General features: G+C 39.8%; 1 protein-coding gene across 5 annotated transcripts in view; it reads right to left on the bottom strand.

Moving 5' to 3' along the window:
* The window catches only part of LOC134640327 (girdin-like), a 66,155-nt gene extending 49,536 nt beyond the window's left edge, over positions 1–16,619 (bottom strand). For 3 of the 5 annotated variants that reach the window (XM_063492034.1, XM_063492033.1, XM_063492031.1), the window contains exons 1-3: positions 15,926–16,617; positions 15,729–15,829; positions 4,754–4,862 (exon numbers count right to left, since the gene is read on the bottom strand). In XM_063492034.1, coding sequence (XP_063348104.1) covers positions 4,754–4,862; positions 15,729–15,829; positions 15,926–15,988 — 273 coding nt within the window. In that variant the 5' untranslated portion in view covers positions 15,989–16,617. Of the gene's footprint in view, positions 1–4,753; positions 4,863–15,728; positions 15,830–15,925 lie in introns of all 5 variants that reach the window. The other 2 variants (XR_010095451.1, XM_063492035.2) reach the window with 2 other exon arrangements.
* Positions 16,620–19,122: the final 2,503 nt, after the last annotated feature.

The raw sequence follows: 19,122 nt of genomic DNA on the forward strand, positions 1-19,122 counted from the left end.
TTGAAATGAAAGCCGTTATTACTGAATTTCTTGTTTGCCTGCTCACTTCTCGCAGCTTCTACACACACGCTCCTAGGATTACATCTCCTAGAGGCAAAGGGGTGAGGAAAGGGACAAAGGAAAATCCCAGGTATACAACTGCCTGCCATCAAAAAAGTTAATAACTGCATTTCTCTTGACACGAGGAGATTATTAAATTTGAACCCTTGCTGACTGACCAAATAAAGTCCTTCCCTCCTCCTTCCTCCCGGACATGAACTGTGCTGCTTATAAAGACGGCAGCACAGTCACCAGGGCACGTCTGTTTAAAAAGCTTCTCTGAACTGCCTTGAGTTCTTGTTGCTGAATTACTCAGAGTTCCTCCAATGCTCCACTACACAGACTCAAAGATCAAGATCAATTTATTGAATCATAGGAAGCAGCCAAGCATGCCGCATCCTCGTCCAAAGTGCTGAGTGCTACAGTAAATATAAAGCTGCTAACACCATTAGCCTAAGACCTGAAAGGTACCATCTTCTTCCATGTGTCTCTAGAAATGTGAAACCAGTAAGAGGAAATGGAGACCACAGCAAGGCCATTTATCAAAGTCATTTTCCTCCTCATTGCTCCAGAAGTCTGTGGCCTAGTGCACAAACTGTGCATGTGTGCAAATATAGTATGATCATATATATTTATACATGGATACATTTTTTGCTGGATGGCTCTGAAACTCTGCTGAGGAGCATAAACAGGAAATATGGTATACGTATGAACTGCTTCTCAATTTCTGAACAGCGCTGCAGGGGAAGAAAAGCCTAGCATGTTCAACAGGTATGACTGTTTAATCTTTAACCCACTGATTAATTTAACATCCAACGTGCTTTCCCACAGAAAAAACACATGCACACATAAACCGTTTAGCTATTATTAGAGATTAAAAGAACACAAAAAAATGCGCTTCTCATTTTCATCTAAACAAATATAGAATTAATCTCATTCAGACTTGACTACTTCAGACTCACTATTTTTTATTAAATACAATACACACAGCCTCATGGACACTTTAGTTTTATTTCTTTTAAGCTGCTAATGAACTAAAATTATAAAGAAAAAAGAAGAAAAAAAACCAAGATAACATATGTCCAAAACCACACAAATCAAAATGACTAAAATGCTCACTTAAATAGGTAATTACATCCTACACATAACCCTTCCGTTGTCAGTTAAATCCCTAATAGGTCATCATAGGGGCAGTCAGACACACAAGGACAGCAGGGAACTTTGAGGGATTTAAGCCTGTAGGTGGTCTCCGAGAGTCTGAGGCTGCAGACACAAGTGGCTGAACAATGGTGTGACTAGGAGGTCAAAAGAACAACACCCATACAAACAGGGATAGGGCTGTGCGATATGACAAAAATCTCATATCCCGATATTAAGAAATCTATCGTCGATATAACGATATAAATTGCAAAAATGTAACATTTCCTGTAAATTCTGTGAATCTCGGGCATCTCGACTTGCGTGAAGTGTTTCCAGCTGGGCGTCGTGTACCTGGAGTCGAGTGTTTTAGCTGATGCATGGAACTATACATTTTTAGACATAAGTTGTAACGGCCACTGTTTTCTTTGTAAGTATTTATTACACAGCATGCTGCGGAGAAAAGTCTGTTCTAACGTTTGAGTCTAAGGTTTATTTTTTAGCACCTGGCGGCTCTTTTTTGCTTCTCATCCGTAAATACTCTGCATCTTTCACGTGACTCGTTTTATTTTGAAAAGCCTCAACAGGATCTTGAGCTTTATTGTGAAAGGTTTATGTGGAAAATAAACAAACGGACACGCCGTGGTTTTACCGTCGTTGTTGCTAACGAAAACGCATAAAAAACAAGCGCTTGTCCGTCCGTAGTGTGGTTATATTAAATATAAGAGAAAGAGAGAACTTTAAGAAATTAATATAGCCACTACAGTGACCATCAAAATGATGAAAAAATATTGCCATAAACAGTTTATTTTGCGACACCACGAAACAAACGATAGCGTAAAATGAAACGATAGACGTTTTTCTATCGTCATCCGATATATATCGTTATATCGAACAGCCCTAAACAGGGATGATTAATCAAACGCCATGGCCATACAAGAGTTGCACTGTTTCCTTACAACATTCACGTAAAGCTAACGACCACACAGATTACACAGTACTATATACCCAAAACAACACCCGTTTACTTACATTATGTTTAGCAAGGTCTTGAACTGAATTTGTGTCATATTAGTGCAACAAATTATCCCACACAAGTAGGCAGGGTTTGTACTTAAATCTGCACAAAAAGCTACATTTTTCAGAAAAGGATTTTTTAAAATTAATATAAATAAGCAGGAAGCACATGCTGCATCATGTGTTGAACACCTTGGAAAAATGACAAACCTGACTACAAATGCAATGTAAAGTAAATCAGATATCTGTATATTGTGCATGCACTCAACTAAATACATATATTTTTAATCTCCCTCCCGGAAGATGGGGGCATTATTGAAGCCCAAATCCAGGATGTTAAAAACAGAGGATAGATTTTGTCACTTCCAGTTAATGTCATTAACCCTTCCTGTCATCTCATCATTCATTTACTCTGCTAGTCATTAATGAACCTCAGAGGAAACTGGCACACATTGATTCTATGGCACATAATTTGGCAAGTCCTTTTAAAGATGCCCACTGGAACTTTTGTGGCCTTATAATGTCAAAGTCTGCACAACAGACTTTACAACAGAAATTAGAAATGGCAGTTTTTTAATGACAAATTCTTACACAAGCCCAGCACACTCACAACCCATGAGGATACAAGTCAATCCTAAACCTGTAGTGTGGGAATTTGTGTCTATCAGGTTGACTGCTTGGCTAGATCAGCATTCCTGAACTCACTGCACTGTTGCAACAGCATGTTGGCCCACACAACTCCTGATTACCATAAACACAGTTCCAGCAACAATGTGAATCATATTCTCTCCGAATCTGTCAACCTTGCAGGTTTCACAACACACATACATAACCGTTATAAACAATACGGAGCAGACACTGAGGAATGCTGTGGGACAGCACGCTAAAAACTACACAACTGTAACAGCAACCTACCATGGGGCAACTTATGCATTTAAGGTTGGGCAATAAATCAACCTATATTACAAAACTGTTTTCCAAAGATTACAAAAAACCAAAACATTTTTAAAAACATCTTGCCACAGGAACGCTGGGTGACACTGGTAGTTTCACAGAAATGCTGATTAATGTGTTCTGTCCTTTTAGATACATGAATTTATCTCAAGTTAAAGAACATCCACTTTAAAAAACAAAAAACACTGAAATTAAGTAACCCTACCTCATCTTAACACCTTAAATTTTAAACTGCATGATACAGAAAAATACATGACTGTCATGCTCACCAGTATTTCTTGGAAACACCGGGTGTCTCAACATATGTTAAAGAATATCAAAAAGTGTTCAGACCATTTTGTGTCGTGCATTAATTCAGCTGAAAATATCATTCTAGGCCAACTAAACTTTATATTATCTGCACTGATAAGCAGAAAAAATGTACACTCTACCACAGAGATAGGGGAGGATTACAGATTCAAATATCTGGCATCCGCACTTGGAAGTGGGCTGCAAACCAAAGTTGTTCGGCACAAATCAACCATGTGTTGTCCCACATATGCAAGCAGTCAAGAGATTATCCAGCGTGAGTATGCACAAATATATCAAATATATCACAGTATTAGTGGGATTTACTGCTTGTGACCAGTTCACCACATGTGTTTTCAGTTCAGTTTTTCAGTTTTGTCAGTCATATGCAAGTTAGCACAGGGTCAACATTGCAATGAAATGTATTTGACGAGCAGCAGACAGTAACTCAGCAGTATAGTATAGTGTTGCAGTATTTGATAAAGTATTTACTAAGTGTGAGCCTTTATTTACTGATATGATCAACTGCAAAGACTGTAGATTCACAAGTAATGATTAACCATGAACGGAAACTGAAATGTATAAAGACCTGATAACATGCTAAGCAGTAATCTACTTCAGTATGCGTAACTTGGTCTACTTATATCAACTTCAAACCTCTGACCAAAGTTTATAAGAGTATCTTTTAGGCAGTAAGTTAGCTTTCCTCATTTTTCTAAGACATTTACACAGATTGAGTCAATATTAGGACAACTGCCTTATTTTTCTCTCTGTCGGATGAAGCTCTCTAAAATTAAGAAAATTGTTCAAGAGGGAAATGGTATATAAGCAGATTTAAGTTAAAAATGTAAAAAGAAAAACAAAATATATAGCAGACACTATAGACGAGTAACCACATCACTGTTTTACATTCCTGACGTCTCTTTAAATTTACTGGGCCACTTTTGACATCTGGATGGAGGCTGATACCACATCACTCACATACACATCTGCAAATACATCTCCGTTTATACAGCCAACTCTTTATGTGGCATGAGCTTGTGTGGACCCATTTAATTCTGTGTGTATGCTGAGCTAAACTTGACGGGTGTGTTAACTGATACATTTTTCCACTGTAAGTGGTAAAGGTGGTAAAAGCCAACTCCTGTTTTAGGCATAAAGGAACATGGGGTATGTATGAAGAGCTAAATTTAAGGGATTTTGACCCTTATCACTAAATCCAAATTTTTTTTATGACATATCTGCAATAAACAGCTCCTAACAATCACTTCACTGTGGCTACTTTTAACTTTGATAAAGCAAAGTAGTAAAATCTTACCTGATAGTAGGATTTAATCTGCCTGATGAGAATAGAAAGGTTCTGGATGCGCAGTGTGGAGTCATTGTTCACTTTCTTGTTGGTGCGCTGCACTGTGGCTTTGGGATTTCTGTAGGAGAAATGGAATAGGGTTTATCAACAATCCAAGTTTGTAGCAAAGATAAATATCAGGTGAAGATTTCTTTGTTTCTAAGAATTGCCATTGTATCATTGCTTTATGTAATCGAATGGGTCTGTATATAAGCCGTAGAGTGACAGTAGACCCTTGCTTAAATAAACAGAGTGCCATAACCATGTTAAAAGAAACCACAATCAGAATAAAAGCAATCACAATAAAACATTGGTGGCACCAAAGTTTCAGACAGTTTCTAGGGTCCAAATGAAAGTACTAAAATTCAAAGCTCTTGAAGTATTTAAACATTTGGGAAACACCACCGGTCCTCAAACTGTGGGGGAAAGTCACTGAGATGGGGCATAGTGGCTCTGTTGATGGGACGTGGACAACCAGAGCGGGGGAGGAGTGAAGCAAAGTTAATTTTATATCAATTTCAGGGAAAATGCACAAACAAGAGCTTCCCTTTACTTTTTACTTCGAACTGGGGAATGTCAGAAAGCATTTGATACCCACTAGGCTACACTGAGGCGTTGCATATCAGCAGTTCTGTGATATTTAACTGTGATCATTGCCTTCATGCTGCCTGCAGAGTCAAGAGGCTGTGTGCCCTCGGTGAGTGTTGCCTAAGGGATGTTAAACGGCGCATGCATGACAACTTATATTATCACAGGTGTCAACACGTTTTAAGGAGCCAAACATTCCACATCCACACAGAACCATTTCACATAGTAACTGATAGCAATCCAAACAATTTGCACATCTGTGAATGTTACCAAGCCTAATCACAAACATTCACCAATTAAGTCTACTGGTAAGATAATTAGTCAGACAAATCCTTAGCAACTTGTAGCTTCCCATCGTTGGAAAGCCTGACATGCTGACTTGCTGTCAAGCTCAGAGTCTGCATCATTTATGGCTAATAATTTCCCAGGTTTTAACAGTAAAGTTCTTTGCTTAGATAAACAACACTGATTGGAGGGAGAGAAAAAAAAAAGTTCAACCAGCTAGTTAGAGGTTATAAAAGATTGATACTATACAAGTCTTGTGTATTTAATGTGATATCTACTGATCCCCTGAGGGAAATTCCAGTTTCCTTGAGTCACAGAACTGAGGCGATGACAAAATGGCAGCCCTTGAGCAACTAGAGAGAAATTCTTAATTTCACATTTGCTAATGCCAAATGCATCTATATATTGCTGTAACATTTGTCTCAAATACTTTTCATACAGTTTATTTGTTCTACTGAATGAGTGTAGCTTTAGATTGGCAGCATTTCCTTCAGTAATCCCACTAAAAGTCCACCCGATGAGTCAATGGCTCGCAGAGACATCTTTACCGGGTTTTTTTATTACCCTTAACTTTAATAATTGTTTTCTGTACGACTTTATCAGTCTCTCACATTCTTGTGAAGGAATTTTGGCTCGTTTTTCTTCACAGCATTACTTCAGTTTACTCAACTGAGGCCTGCAGGCTTTCTTTTATGCACAGCTCATTTTCTGGTATACTCGGGATCACTGTCCTGTTTTTCATGACCCAATTTGGGCCAACATTTAGTTTTGGGACACATGGCCTCACATTTAACTCTAGAATACTTGGTAAACAGAGGAGTTCATGGTCAAGTCATTCACTGCAAGCTGGCCAGAACCAGTGGATGCAAAACACGGCCAAATCATCACCCCTCCACTACCGTGCTTCTGATATGCTGTTCTTGATTTTACCAATCATGGTACTGTGCATTACATCTGTCCAAAGGACATTGTTCCAGACGTTGTTTGTGGATGCAAACCTGAGCTGTGCTGCCATGTTTTTCTGTCAACCCTTCTTAATGAGTAATGCTTATTAAAGTTCAAGATAGTCCAATTAGAAAAAGACTGAATATTTCACATTTCTAAGTGAGGCCAGAGGAGTCGGAGATATAGCTCTGGATTTTTAGCGATTCCTCTGTGCATTGCACGGTCTGAACTTGGAGTGAATTTCTCAGACAATCTTCCATCCCTTAAAAGATTGTGGTATTGTGTTAACGCGCACTTCAATGACGAATAGACGAATGAACTGCCAAATCATCTGCTTTATTAAAAGGTGTTCACACTTGCTAATGATCAGCTTATTAATTGCATTACATCAGCAGCACCTGGATGCTCCTTACTTTCTTAATTCATATTGAAATAGTAAGGGTGTACTTAGTCTTATGCAAAAAAGTTTTCATGAGGCTCCTAAGTAAAACAGAACCACATCAGCTAAGGCTAATAGATTACACAAACATTCAAACAAAAATACTTATGTCACTTTAAAGCGAAATGCAATTTAACACTTTTGCTGATTTAATTTTAAAGCGATAATTAACCAGTTACATTTTATACTAAACTTAACTCATTTTAACAAACTTGCCACACATTCGTTTTGCTGTTGACACAGATAAAAATAATGAAATAATTTACTTAACAATATTTGAGGCAACACATTTTGATGATCCATCAAAATGATGAACCATTTCACCCTTTCATGTGTTATAGCTATATAAAGTAAAATACCTCCTATCCTCCATAAGGGAAACATATCCAAGTAATTAAGTCGTGGTATTTTCCTTACCATCATGCCTTACACCAACAATGCCAGAGAGCAGCTCTGTTTATCGTGATATGCACTTTAAATCTCAGTGTGTATGCTCCATGACCTATTTATGAGGGTCAACATGGCTGCCTTGCGCCTGAGAAGGGTCCTGACTGCTTACAAATGTATGCATGCATGTAGTGTGCAGCAGATGTGTCGTCATGCATGTGTGTGCATGACTGCTTCTGAAACACCCCAGAATAGCAAAGGAATGTCTGTATCTGCACAGCTCATAACTCGATTACAAAGATATAATCAAGATATTTTTTTTTATTTTTCCTGTTTAGGAGAAGACGCTGAATGTTGTATTTATCTTCAGCAACATTCATTCATAGGTGACTGGTTAAATCCTTTTCTTGTTTTACCACTGTTACATTCTCTTTGCACTAAGCACCATTAAATATACCTCTAATAGAAACAAAACGAAGCATACTTGCTTAATACACAGTAATATAAAGACTCCAGTTATCAATTTAGACCCATTTATGCATTTATTTAGAAGTCTTGGGTTTATATGAAAAGTCTCTCTCTCAAATGGCTGCAGTGTGGCTGTGTTAATTCGGCTTTTCAACAGCCTCCACCCTGAAATACACACACACACGCTAATCTAAAGGACACAGGGCTCTTTTTAATACCGTTCTAAATGAAGTCACATGACCTTGCCATCTCTCCCCTCCACATGCGCACACAGCCCCTTTCGAGGTCCATAGTAGGGGGTCTATTTAACCCATTAATTAAAAAGCACAGAGGAAGCTGTAATCCTATCAGTGCGAGGAGGGTAATGTGGTGAACGAGGTGTGTGAGAAATACTTGGAGAAGGGGAAAAGAAAAAAAAAATGTTGTTACTATTCATGCATTCCATCATCATCATGCTCAGCTGACAACATGGCAGTCACCATCTCATGACAATAACATGCAATCCACTACTCATTTCTCCTGCACAATCTCTGATGTTACTAGTCTGGGACAGGCTGACACCCCTGTGGATCAGCAGGCGACTAAATACGGGGGCTTAACAGCAGTTTAAAAAAAAAAGAAAGAAAAAGAAAGAAAATCCAACTTATTGCCTCCCCCTCCCTGTTCCTGCTGATACAATAAACCTAAGACTTTAAATAGACAAACAGATTAAGGATGAACAGGCAAAGCCAGCTCAAGAGGCAGCAACACAGACAACTAGTCAGCAAGTCAGCCAGACGGCCAGTCAATAAGTCGGTTCATGGTTGCCGTCGATAGGCACTGCAGCCTTACGCAGAGCCTGCGGCCACTGGGCTTCCTCCTCTCATCTGCAAGCTTTGACTGGCTGGGTAGGTTAGAGAGTAGTGTTAACCTATATATGACAGGCTACATTACAGTCAACGTGGGCAGCCAGGCACATGCCCATACACACACCAATACAGAAAGCAGCCTAAATGCACACACACACACAGAAAGCCCAGGCCCCATTTGGCCACGTGCTGGAGATGGAGATTGTGAGCTGTACTGTCCAAACACAGCAGGAGGGGTGTGTGTTTGTGCCTCCATGTGAGAGAGAAGACAAACATACATAGGAGGCCGGTGAAAGAAATCTGGGGGATGAGCTCTTATTAGCAGCCGTGTTAAGGCTGACGGTTTGGTTCAGGATAATTTCAGGTCGGCGTTAAGAATTAAGGCTGTCTGACACCGCCCTCGGTTTGTTTTTTCCCACCACTCAGAAGCACAAAGAAACAGCAGAAGCCTTTAAAATGTCAAAATTTTAAACCAGTTGGTTCAAATACCACTGAGGGCATGCAACCAACCCAGTAACACAGATCTAAACCTTATATGGCTTGCAGAACTGTTAACCAACAGGCTGATAGAGAAGATACCCTTTTATTTTCTACCGTTTATCCTGGCTACTTTCAGTGCGAGGGAGTATAAGTACTACTTTGAGACACTCCAAAATTACTGAGCTCCTCCCGAGTCCAAATACCCTTTGGAGGAAGCTCATATTTACCACTTGTCTATCTGTGATCTGAAGCCTCGACTTTCCTTGTCTGTGAGTAAACACAAATCCACTTGAATATGAGCGGCGTAAATTTTGTGCACACCCAGGTGCCTGCCTGTTTTTTGTCCACAGGGAATTTACATTACAATGCACCGACTACGCATCCGCCCCAGGCAGCGCATTTCCAAGGAGGATAACAGGAATCACTGCATGCTTGTTGGGTCTCCAGCTGTCCACGTCCACAATGGAGCATAGTCAAGACTTCATTCTGTCGGACACTAATCCAATATTTGTGGACATGTAGGAATATCGGTCAAATATTAGGGAATTGATTAATGAATAGTAAATAAATAGGATACCTTGATTAAAACATCAAACTTATTATGAAAGCAAAGAAAGTTATTAACAATAATCCATACTAACAAGTCAGCTACAAAATGAGGAAATCAGCACTTATCTTTTGGATTTTGGAGTGTATCATTACACTGACTGCCTTTCCAAACAGAAGCTTTGAAGTACAGTAAGCACAGGCAGGAGGTAACACATACTCTTATAAATCCAATTAATCTCAAATTAGTGAGGAATCAGACGGTGATCCTAGAGCATCATATGTCACTGCACCATTAGGTTATTTTTAACTTGGGCTGCAATGCAAATTATATTACTTTACCCCATTAAAATACTGGGAGTGCAAGATGGGAACAAAGTAGCATCAACCACTCTTTACTGATGTGGACTGCATCCTCTTCTCTCATTCTTCACCTTTTCCCACGGAAACTGTAGTGCTGAAACACACCGAGTTCTCATCGCCCCATTTCCTTGTCCTGGTTTTTCATGGAGTCGTTTCTTTTCTGTCTTTGTCTGTTACCACAGGGCCTCTTCCTGTCTTCCGTGTACCCACAAGGATTGTAGATGAACTCATTCCTACCAATCTGGATTGGAGGTGCTGAGGATAGTCCTTGCAAGGTTAGTCCTCTATCTTGCAGTAGATCTGCATAATGGAGGACTAACTGCTCAAACTGGAATGTGTAGGAGGTGAAGCACTGGTTCCTCAAGGCCTCAGAACAAAGTAAGGTCTAGTGTTGCTACTTTCAGTCGAAGATAGTGAAGGTGGAGTTCTGCTGCAGGACTACACGCGGCTACTTACACGGCTCAGTTATTTATCTGTCAAAAAGTATAAAAAGTACTTTTTTGCAAACACACATTTGCAAAAGAGAAACTTTTAAATAAGATTAATTATTAATTCATTTGAGAAGGGTTCGCACCTTATTTAGACACATCCACTGTCAATATAGAGAATGAATCTTTCTAACATAAATCACACTTCAATCATTCTGCTATGAGTCACTCTTTGGAACAGAAATTTTTTTACCTGGTCGATGATTAATTTTACTTTGCTGCTAATTCTCAGTGTTAAGCTGCTGTTAATGAAACTCAACAATTCCTGCAGATGTTTCACCCCATAAGTCTTTCATTGAACAGAAGGGATTATATCCCTGAGCCGCTGAAGGGATAGAAATAAGTAACAGATGGAGGAAATGTTGAGTTTGCATTAATTACAAATAGCAGCACCAGCAAATTAACAGCTACCTTTAATAAAAATCAGATATAAAGCTGCTAAAATGGACATTTGAAATGGTGGCAAATAGCATCAGTAGTGGAATTCAAAAGTTCAGTATTAAATTGTGATGGGCAGCAATTTATTCATAGTCATGCTAAATGCTATGCAGCAGCAAACTTAAATACTATACTTTAAGAGTCAGGTAATTGTAAGTCAAATGACTCTGCACTGCTAGAGTGAAAAACTCAGAAAATCTGCGTTTAAATTTCTACGATGATTCCTGTGGGGTTAAACGTCCTTGTTTCTAAGGTTTGGAGTGCCTCATATTAACACAGCCTTGTTAAAGTTTTGTCCTCCCAAGGTCACAGCTGCCGTTTCCTTCCTGAAATGATACACATCCCCCTGCTTGCCGGGCACAGAGAGAATGACACAATGATGATTATGGGAGTTGAGATCCAAGGCGGACACTTTCATGTTGAAGGATGGATCCGACACTCCAGCCAGGAGCAGGAGGGAAATCAAACAGTCTAACAACCCAGCAGCACATTTGTCTGCCTCCATTCTCCAATCCAGCAGGAATTTCAACTATGTCTGCTGTAACTAGCCCCAGAGAAAGCTAACAAAGGCTTCAACGTGCTGCTCAAAAGAAAACAGGAGAGAGAAATGAGAGTGAGTGAGAGAGAGAGCAGGAGTGTTGAGGTGTGGACAGAAAAGGAAGTGGAGAGATGAAGATGCCAGCAGGAGGAAAGATGGGAGAAACAGGCTAAGAGCATGTGGTGCAGGATCTGTAGGTGTTGGTAAATGATGCAGAAGAGAGACCGCAGAAGAAAAAGAAAATAAGATGTAGCTCTATTGAAATATCTACCCCTCTTAGACCTACTGGTATTGCATGACTGAGTATTTTTTCTTAGCTGTTCCAGTTTGCTAAGAAGCTAGAGTGAGATGAGCAGAGGTGCAATAACACCTGGGTGTGATTCCTGAGTGAAAATTGTAAAGACAAATATGACAAAAAAACAAAAGACATGTATCAACATGCAACAGAGATTTGTTTCAAGTAAAGCATTAGATTGGTGCACATAAGACTTCACACAGTAAAAACCAGCCAATGCTGGAATTTCCATCCATTTAAATTGTAATTTTAAGTTGATTATCTACGGCAGACCTCAATGGCTGTTACAACAGTACAACCAAAGTGCAAGACGTGGTATGGTGGAAGTCGTAGTGAATCCTCTGCATCTACCAATCCTAGGCTTCAATTAAGACAATCCATTCTGTTTTAACTAATCTATTTTCACTTTCTTAATGGTTTCCCTCTTCAGTGTTTTTGGTGAGAAAAAAAATATGCAGATGAAAATTTTGACAGCTGGTAGTTACGCTCAATTTTCTCACATTCTCCTTCCCATATGTGCACCCATTCAGACAGACTTACAGACATGCACTGATCTGTCTGAATAATAAACAGAAGAACTGACCACAGAACATGTGGAACCGCATTCTTTCCATTTCTCACATATGCTTTACTACTTTACACTTGTAGCTACTTCAGTAAAATTAGCGGCCAGTTTTTTGAACATCTTTTCTAGTTTAAAGTTGTGCTCACAGCTTTGCAATGCTAGAAAAGCACTGACATTCAACATGACAAATGTTGCGCACCTGATTTCGATCAACTGTCCGTCTCACTCAAATAAATCAGGTAACTGCAGCCTGTAAAAGGACAGACTGACCGGTTGACCAAACAGGCCAAGGAGCCAGCACGAATCTACAGACTTGGCAAAAAAGCAAAGAATTCAAATGGACAGTTGTCACTCTGACAAAAATTTAATTGGCGCTTTCTTGCTGGGCGGGAAAACTAATTGGTTCGACAGCACTATGGAGGCGATGTAATTGGCTAGGTAATGTCAGTCACACGAGGGCAGGGGGAGGGGACACGGTGCCATCTGGGTGTCTGTCAGCAAACCGTTAGATAATCCTGGGGTCTCTCAGCTCTTTCTGTGCTCTCCCATGCTGTCCTCATGACAACTGCTGCCAGCCGGTCTGCCATGTCTCCTGCTTTGTGCTAGATAGAGACATGCGCACAGCAATACTAAAGCTTGCTGTACAACAGCTGATGTTGCCAATAAAATACCAAAGGTGTGTAATTAGCCATGCATGTGAAGTGATCACACCATATTTATTAATGTTTTGTTTTCACATAGGAGTATGCCGACTTCCATCCACTCATTTATGTAAGTTTTGTAGTTATATCATTGACTCTTCTAAATGCAGTGCTAACTGTGTTGAACGCTAGTGGGGTTTTTGTTGTTGGTTTTTAATGTAAACAGCAGTCAGCAGCTGGAGGGTAACACCAGTAGAGTACAGCTTTTTAGTGCAGCTGGATCAATTTCAAGCAAAGCAATAACACTCACTACAATATGTTTCAAGCTGTCAGAACAGAGGAGAAAAGGAAAAAACTAAATGTGTGAGTAAGAGTGTTCTAGTGAGAGTCTTCTTAATTATCGCCTACAGGTATTCGGAGAAGTTTCTAAGCTACTTTTAATGAGAGATGGAGCCGAAGGAAGTATAACCACACGCCACGCACTGCTTTCAACCACATTTATGGTCTTAATACTGACTAAGCTCATGTTACATTTACAAAAGGATGACAATGAAAAAAAAGATATAGCTATTATTCAAAGGGCTCTGCAGCAGCTGCAAAGTTTACAACCATGAGGTGTAATATACGGTTGAGTTTATGATATTTCAGTTAGCTGAAGTTAATCCTGCAGTCCCTGTAAAGCAGGAGAGGCCGACAAAGAGCAGTCTTGCCAACACTAAATCTGACCAATACTGTAGCCCTTTGTGTGGGAGGGTGGCTGAACAAGATGACTACCAACAGCTGCCTCAGTCCAAAACCAAATATACAGGGAAAAAAAACAAAAAAAACACAGATACACAAACTCCCACACAGAGACAGAAGCCCTGCAGAAAAGCATGCAGACACACACAAACATAAACACACTGTGCGGGCTGTGACGGAATATTCCCAGCATCCTGTCAGGCGATCACTAAGGCAGTCACAGTTCATTTTAGCATAGAGCTCTCAACCATCCACAGGAAATTTCCTTCTGGCTCTTTCCATTTTACTGCAGACTGAAATCCTACCAATTACCTGGCCACACACCTTTGTGTTAATATGTAGAACTGAGGAATTGCCATTGTGGCTCAGCAAACCAGGGATGTGAATTTGTCTTTTGTGTGTTAAACACTTGCTCTATTTTTGCAAATCTTTCCTGTCATGTCAAAGGTTTTTTTCATCTCTGGCTTTTTGGCAAATCATTTTCTGCCTTCCTCGGTCCTCTGACCCTTCCCTTCCCCCCATATCCTTCCTGTTTCTTTTTCCACCATACTGTGTCCCATAAGGGGGAAAATGCACTAAAAATATAGCAGACTTGTTTGAAGGAGCTATGTGTGGAAGAGGAAAGACGGCCTTGCCATTTGGAGAATACATCAGCATGTAGAAAAAGCCTGGAGGAGGAAAACAAGCATGGGAAAAGAGCTGGAAGAGATAGTTGAAACCTCAAGATAGGCGGCTTAGAGTGATGGGCGAACAGCAAGAGGTCGAGGACATTATAAGAAGGCAGGACAGGAGGAAGAGGAAACCATCCAAAGAGAGGAAACCGTGTGGGGGGTTAATCAGCTCCTCATGCAATGCAGCCACACATTTATCCTTCCGAAACACTACACACTTGTTACTAACGTAAATCTGTACACAAAACAATGGAAAGACAGATTTGAATATCCATACATTTCCCCGAGCTACTGATGTGGCAAGAAGTTGTCACATGAAAGTGCAACACATAATCTCTTGAGAGGTGAAAATCAATTCCAGTGGGAGCAGGCTGGGTTGAATGGTGCTTAGACAGGCAGGCGGGGGGATAAATGCTGACAGTGTGGAGTGTAGCATTAGCGGAAAATATGAAAAATTGTCCTGCTAGCAGGAAGTACCAGCCAGGAGCCAGACAAAGGAATGGAAAGCGGTGTTCTGCCATGTTATATATATATATGACTGGAAAGAGACAAGCTGAACATGAAATTCCGTTGCCTTATCAAACATCCAACCTCTCTCACTATCAACAGAACTCCCAATACATAAGCGGTCCTTCCCTTTCAGCTGAATGTAAACCAAATGTTGGCCTGCTGCATTGCAGTGCAGTCAACATCCAGATTCTGTGCTGCTACCAGGGAGTCTTCTTAGGGCTACTATTTCTAGTTTAATCTACAGCACAGCAGGAAACGTGAGGCTGCAGCTTCCAGGGGCGGGGTGTCTTCCAGTCGGCTGCAGATGACAGTGTAGGGTGACTTAAAAGAAAACACGCACGCATCTTTGCAGCAAACATGCCTGCAGATAATCTGCGGAGCTCTAAAGAACCCCTGACAATAACTGTCTGCAAAGATTTCTGACAGTGCGACCCATCATTGACCCCAATACAAGGTCCCTTTGTGCTTAGCCTACATTCATTTTAAGCGCCGGACAGAGGCTGCAGTTGCTTAATTTGCTCATGAGGGGATGACCCCACGAAAAACCCCCAGGGTGAGTACCACTTTGACCTTCCTCCACACCCACAGACCCCGTTTACTGACCAAAATGCATACATATAACCACACAGAATGGGTACGGTTTAACCATGTAACCCTTGTTAATGCAATGATGGGTAATATTTCTGGATGTGTGCAGCAAACTACTTACATCTCAAGCATTATCTCATTCAGGTAAATCCCATCCACTAATTCAATATATTCCGATAATTTGGTGCCATCGGTCACCGTCGAGTGTCCGACCGTCTTCACCTGAAAAGGGGACAATAGATAATCAATAAAAGAACAGCATGGGGTGATTAATTAGCGAGCTCAAGACACATCTGAATAGCTAATTAGGGAGCTTACCCAGCAGACCAGAGGTGTCAGCATGAACTGCTCCAGCAAAGGAGTGAACACCTCGTTTTCCATATTTTCCTGGCGCCGTTTATTTCAGCAGATATGGATTTTTTCCCTTTTTAAATCGGAGAGAAACGCGTTTCTTTTGACACCGCTCATGTAGTTAATTCAATTAAATCGACGCTCATTGTGGCTACAGGCCACTGAAAGACGTCCGAGGTTCCTTGGGAGAAGGGGTAAAAAAAATCGTTAATCCACAATTTTCTAGACACAAGCCAGCTGTTTCAGATGCCAACGACGGGGGTTCGGCTCCCTCACGGAGAAGGCAGGGATTCACATTTTCTGTTAAAGCGCTTTAAATAAAGATACTCTGTAATGTGTCGCCAGCCGGGCTCGCTGTCTATCTACAAATAAGATTAAGGAGACTCTGAGACCTGCGCCAGGTATGGTTTTATGCTGAGGAACTGGTAGATAGAGTCCAACGCTGAGGGGAGATATTCCTCCAACACCTCCTTTTAAATTAAATATCCAACACGAAGGGAAATCCAGATGTTCAAGGTCCGTGGTTTGAAACCGTCGAGGTTACTCCTCAAATTTATTCTAAGGTCATGTCTAGCCACTCATTCTGCTTCCCCTGTCTGCCTCTGTTCAAATGCTGCACACCACCGAGCACAAGACTTGGGAGGAGGACACGTAGGACCGCCCCCCTCCCTGCCTCTCGCGTGCATCTCCCTCCGCCTCATCGCCTCTGTAGCCCAAGAAAAATAGGGCACTGATCAAAGCATCTCTTTCAGCTCAGACTACTTCATGCTCTTAGTCATGTTTCGTAGAAAGCACTTAGTCATCTAGCGCAGTTAAACTGTCTTAAGATCATTTTAAGTATCAAAGAAGCAAATGTTTGTTTGTTTTTATTGAAAACCAGTTTGTCTGCAGCTTCAGCGTTATAATTTCTAACATGCTGTGGCACATTTGGTTCCAGTTTGTGCTTATTTAATCCACTGGCATGTATAAATGCTGGGGATCCAGGCATACTCTTTGTCTGCTTTTGCAGCATGCAGTACATTAGTGACGTGTAGGCTACTGACACCTGGTGGGTAACTTAAAGACTGGAGGTGTAGTATCTGTCAATCAAAGAAACTGTTCCATCAAATTTGCAACATATGATTCGTTTAAATTTAAAATAATCTTTCTGCAGTCTGTTATTTGTTTGGTTTATTAAAGGAGACTTGTGCTCATTTCCAGCTTTTTGTTTGTTTGTTTATTTATTTATTTAGCATTATTTAGGAAGTTCCTTTGAAATCAAATCTGTTTTGCAAGGGAGACTTGGCCAATGCAGCTTTCAGACATATTGAAAACTTAATAAATACCACAAATACAACAAAAAATACAAGGTCTACATATATACAATTAATATGCAATAAATAAATAACATAAAACATTAGTGGCCTCTAAAAAAAAAAATAATGAAACGTCTCCTTTTCTGCAATCCATACGATGATTTAAATTCACCAATAGCTATAGCCATGTTTAAGTTTAAGGTCTTCCTGTAAATTCCATGTCTAACAAAACACTGTTGTCCCCACATCTATCAGAACTCTAGTCACATCAAAAAAGGCCAATTTAGAGGATCAAAGTTAGTAACTATTGATATGGCGACAGAGAGGCGTCCAGTAGTGTAAAATAGTATCGCTTCATAGAGAAAGATAAACCAATATTGGTTTTTGTAAGTTATCAGAGACTTTGGATTTTTAATAAAATGTAGAGATTCACGGTACAATCTATCAAGATCTTCTTGCTATTCTTGGACTCTAGTCTATTATTATTTCAAAACAATCCCGATTAATCTTATACTGGGCCTTGGTACAGTCCCTCATTTCATCCAGCATCTGTATTTTAGTTCGCATCTACCTCCCTTTAACCCAACTTTCTTCTGATTGGCTATCCCTGATAAAAACACAGGCTCAATAGCAGATGGATGGGTCTGTAATGACAATATTATCTAGACTCAGTGACATCATGCATACTCAAGAGTAGGAAAAAAAGTATGTGAAATGGAGCAAGTTAGAGCAGTCTGAAACTTGAGCTTTTGGCTCATTACTTCTACATATTCTTCTGATTCTGATATGCTTCTATCATTAGTTGAGCATTGTAACATTAGAAATTTAACAGAAATAGACAGGTCTGCTTTAAAGACCATAAAACTAAAAATATCCATAATGATACAGAATGAGGTTATGTCATTTTTATTGGCATTTGTGTTTTTAAAATGACTTACTGATGATGATTTACTAAATGTCAGAACAGCTATAAATGGCTAATTTTGAAGCTCTAAGATAACTTGTGACTCACACTGTTCAGTGAAAGATCAAATGATTACTCAAGGTCAGATTTTGGCAGAAAAAGAATCTGCTGCTTAGATAATTAATGAATCATTCAAATAATTTGTAAAACAAGTTGTCAAATGTCACCAACATTTCTCTGTTTTATAGCAGTGGAAACTGAATTTCTGAGTGGGCTGGACAGAACATGGACACTGATCATGTTAGGTTGGTTTGGGAAGACTGTGAGTAACTAATCAATAAATTCACTGTTGGCAACAAATAGTACAATGACTAATGTGTTTGACTAAACTTGACTTGGTTAGTTTGTTGAATGAAGCCAGCAGTTTTAAGCACACAATATTTTTTTTATTTTGCAAGGTGATGACTTAGAGATAAGTCCACTATAGAGGTTGAAGACACCTAATCAACAAATGATGAATGGCTCTGATGGTGTGCAGAGGGAGCAAAGGCAATGTGGCCAAATAGCCAGTCACTTTTCAATGTTTACATAAATGATATTTTTGATGTTTCTCAAGTACTTAAACTCATACTGTTCGCAGATGATACCAACATATTTTTCAGTAGCAATGACTATACTGATCTTGTAATGACTGTAAACAGGGAGCTAAAATTAATAAAAAAAAATGGATGGATATCAATAAATTATCATTAAATATAAATAAAACTAAAGCAATGTTTTTTGGTAATTTAAAATATAATATAGAATTACCAATTATTATAGAAGGTGTACCCATTGATAATGTGAGTGAAAACAAATTTTTGGGAGTCGTAATTGATAACAAAATTTCATGGAAACCCCAGGTCAGACACATAAAAACCAAAATTTCCAGAAGCCTCGCAGTTTTGAACAAAGTGAAACCATAC

The sequence above is a fragment of the Pelmatolapia mariae genome, linkage group LG13 (genome assembly GCF_036321145.2).
Source record: "Pelmatolapia mariae isolate MD_Pm_ZW linkage group LG13, Pm_UMD_F_2, whole genome shotgun sequence".
Lineage (NCBI taxonomy): Eukaryota > Metazoa > Chordata > Actinopteri > Cichliformes > Cichlidae > Pelmatolapia > Pelmatolapia mariae.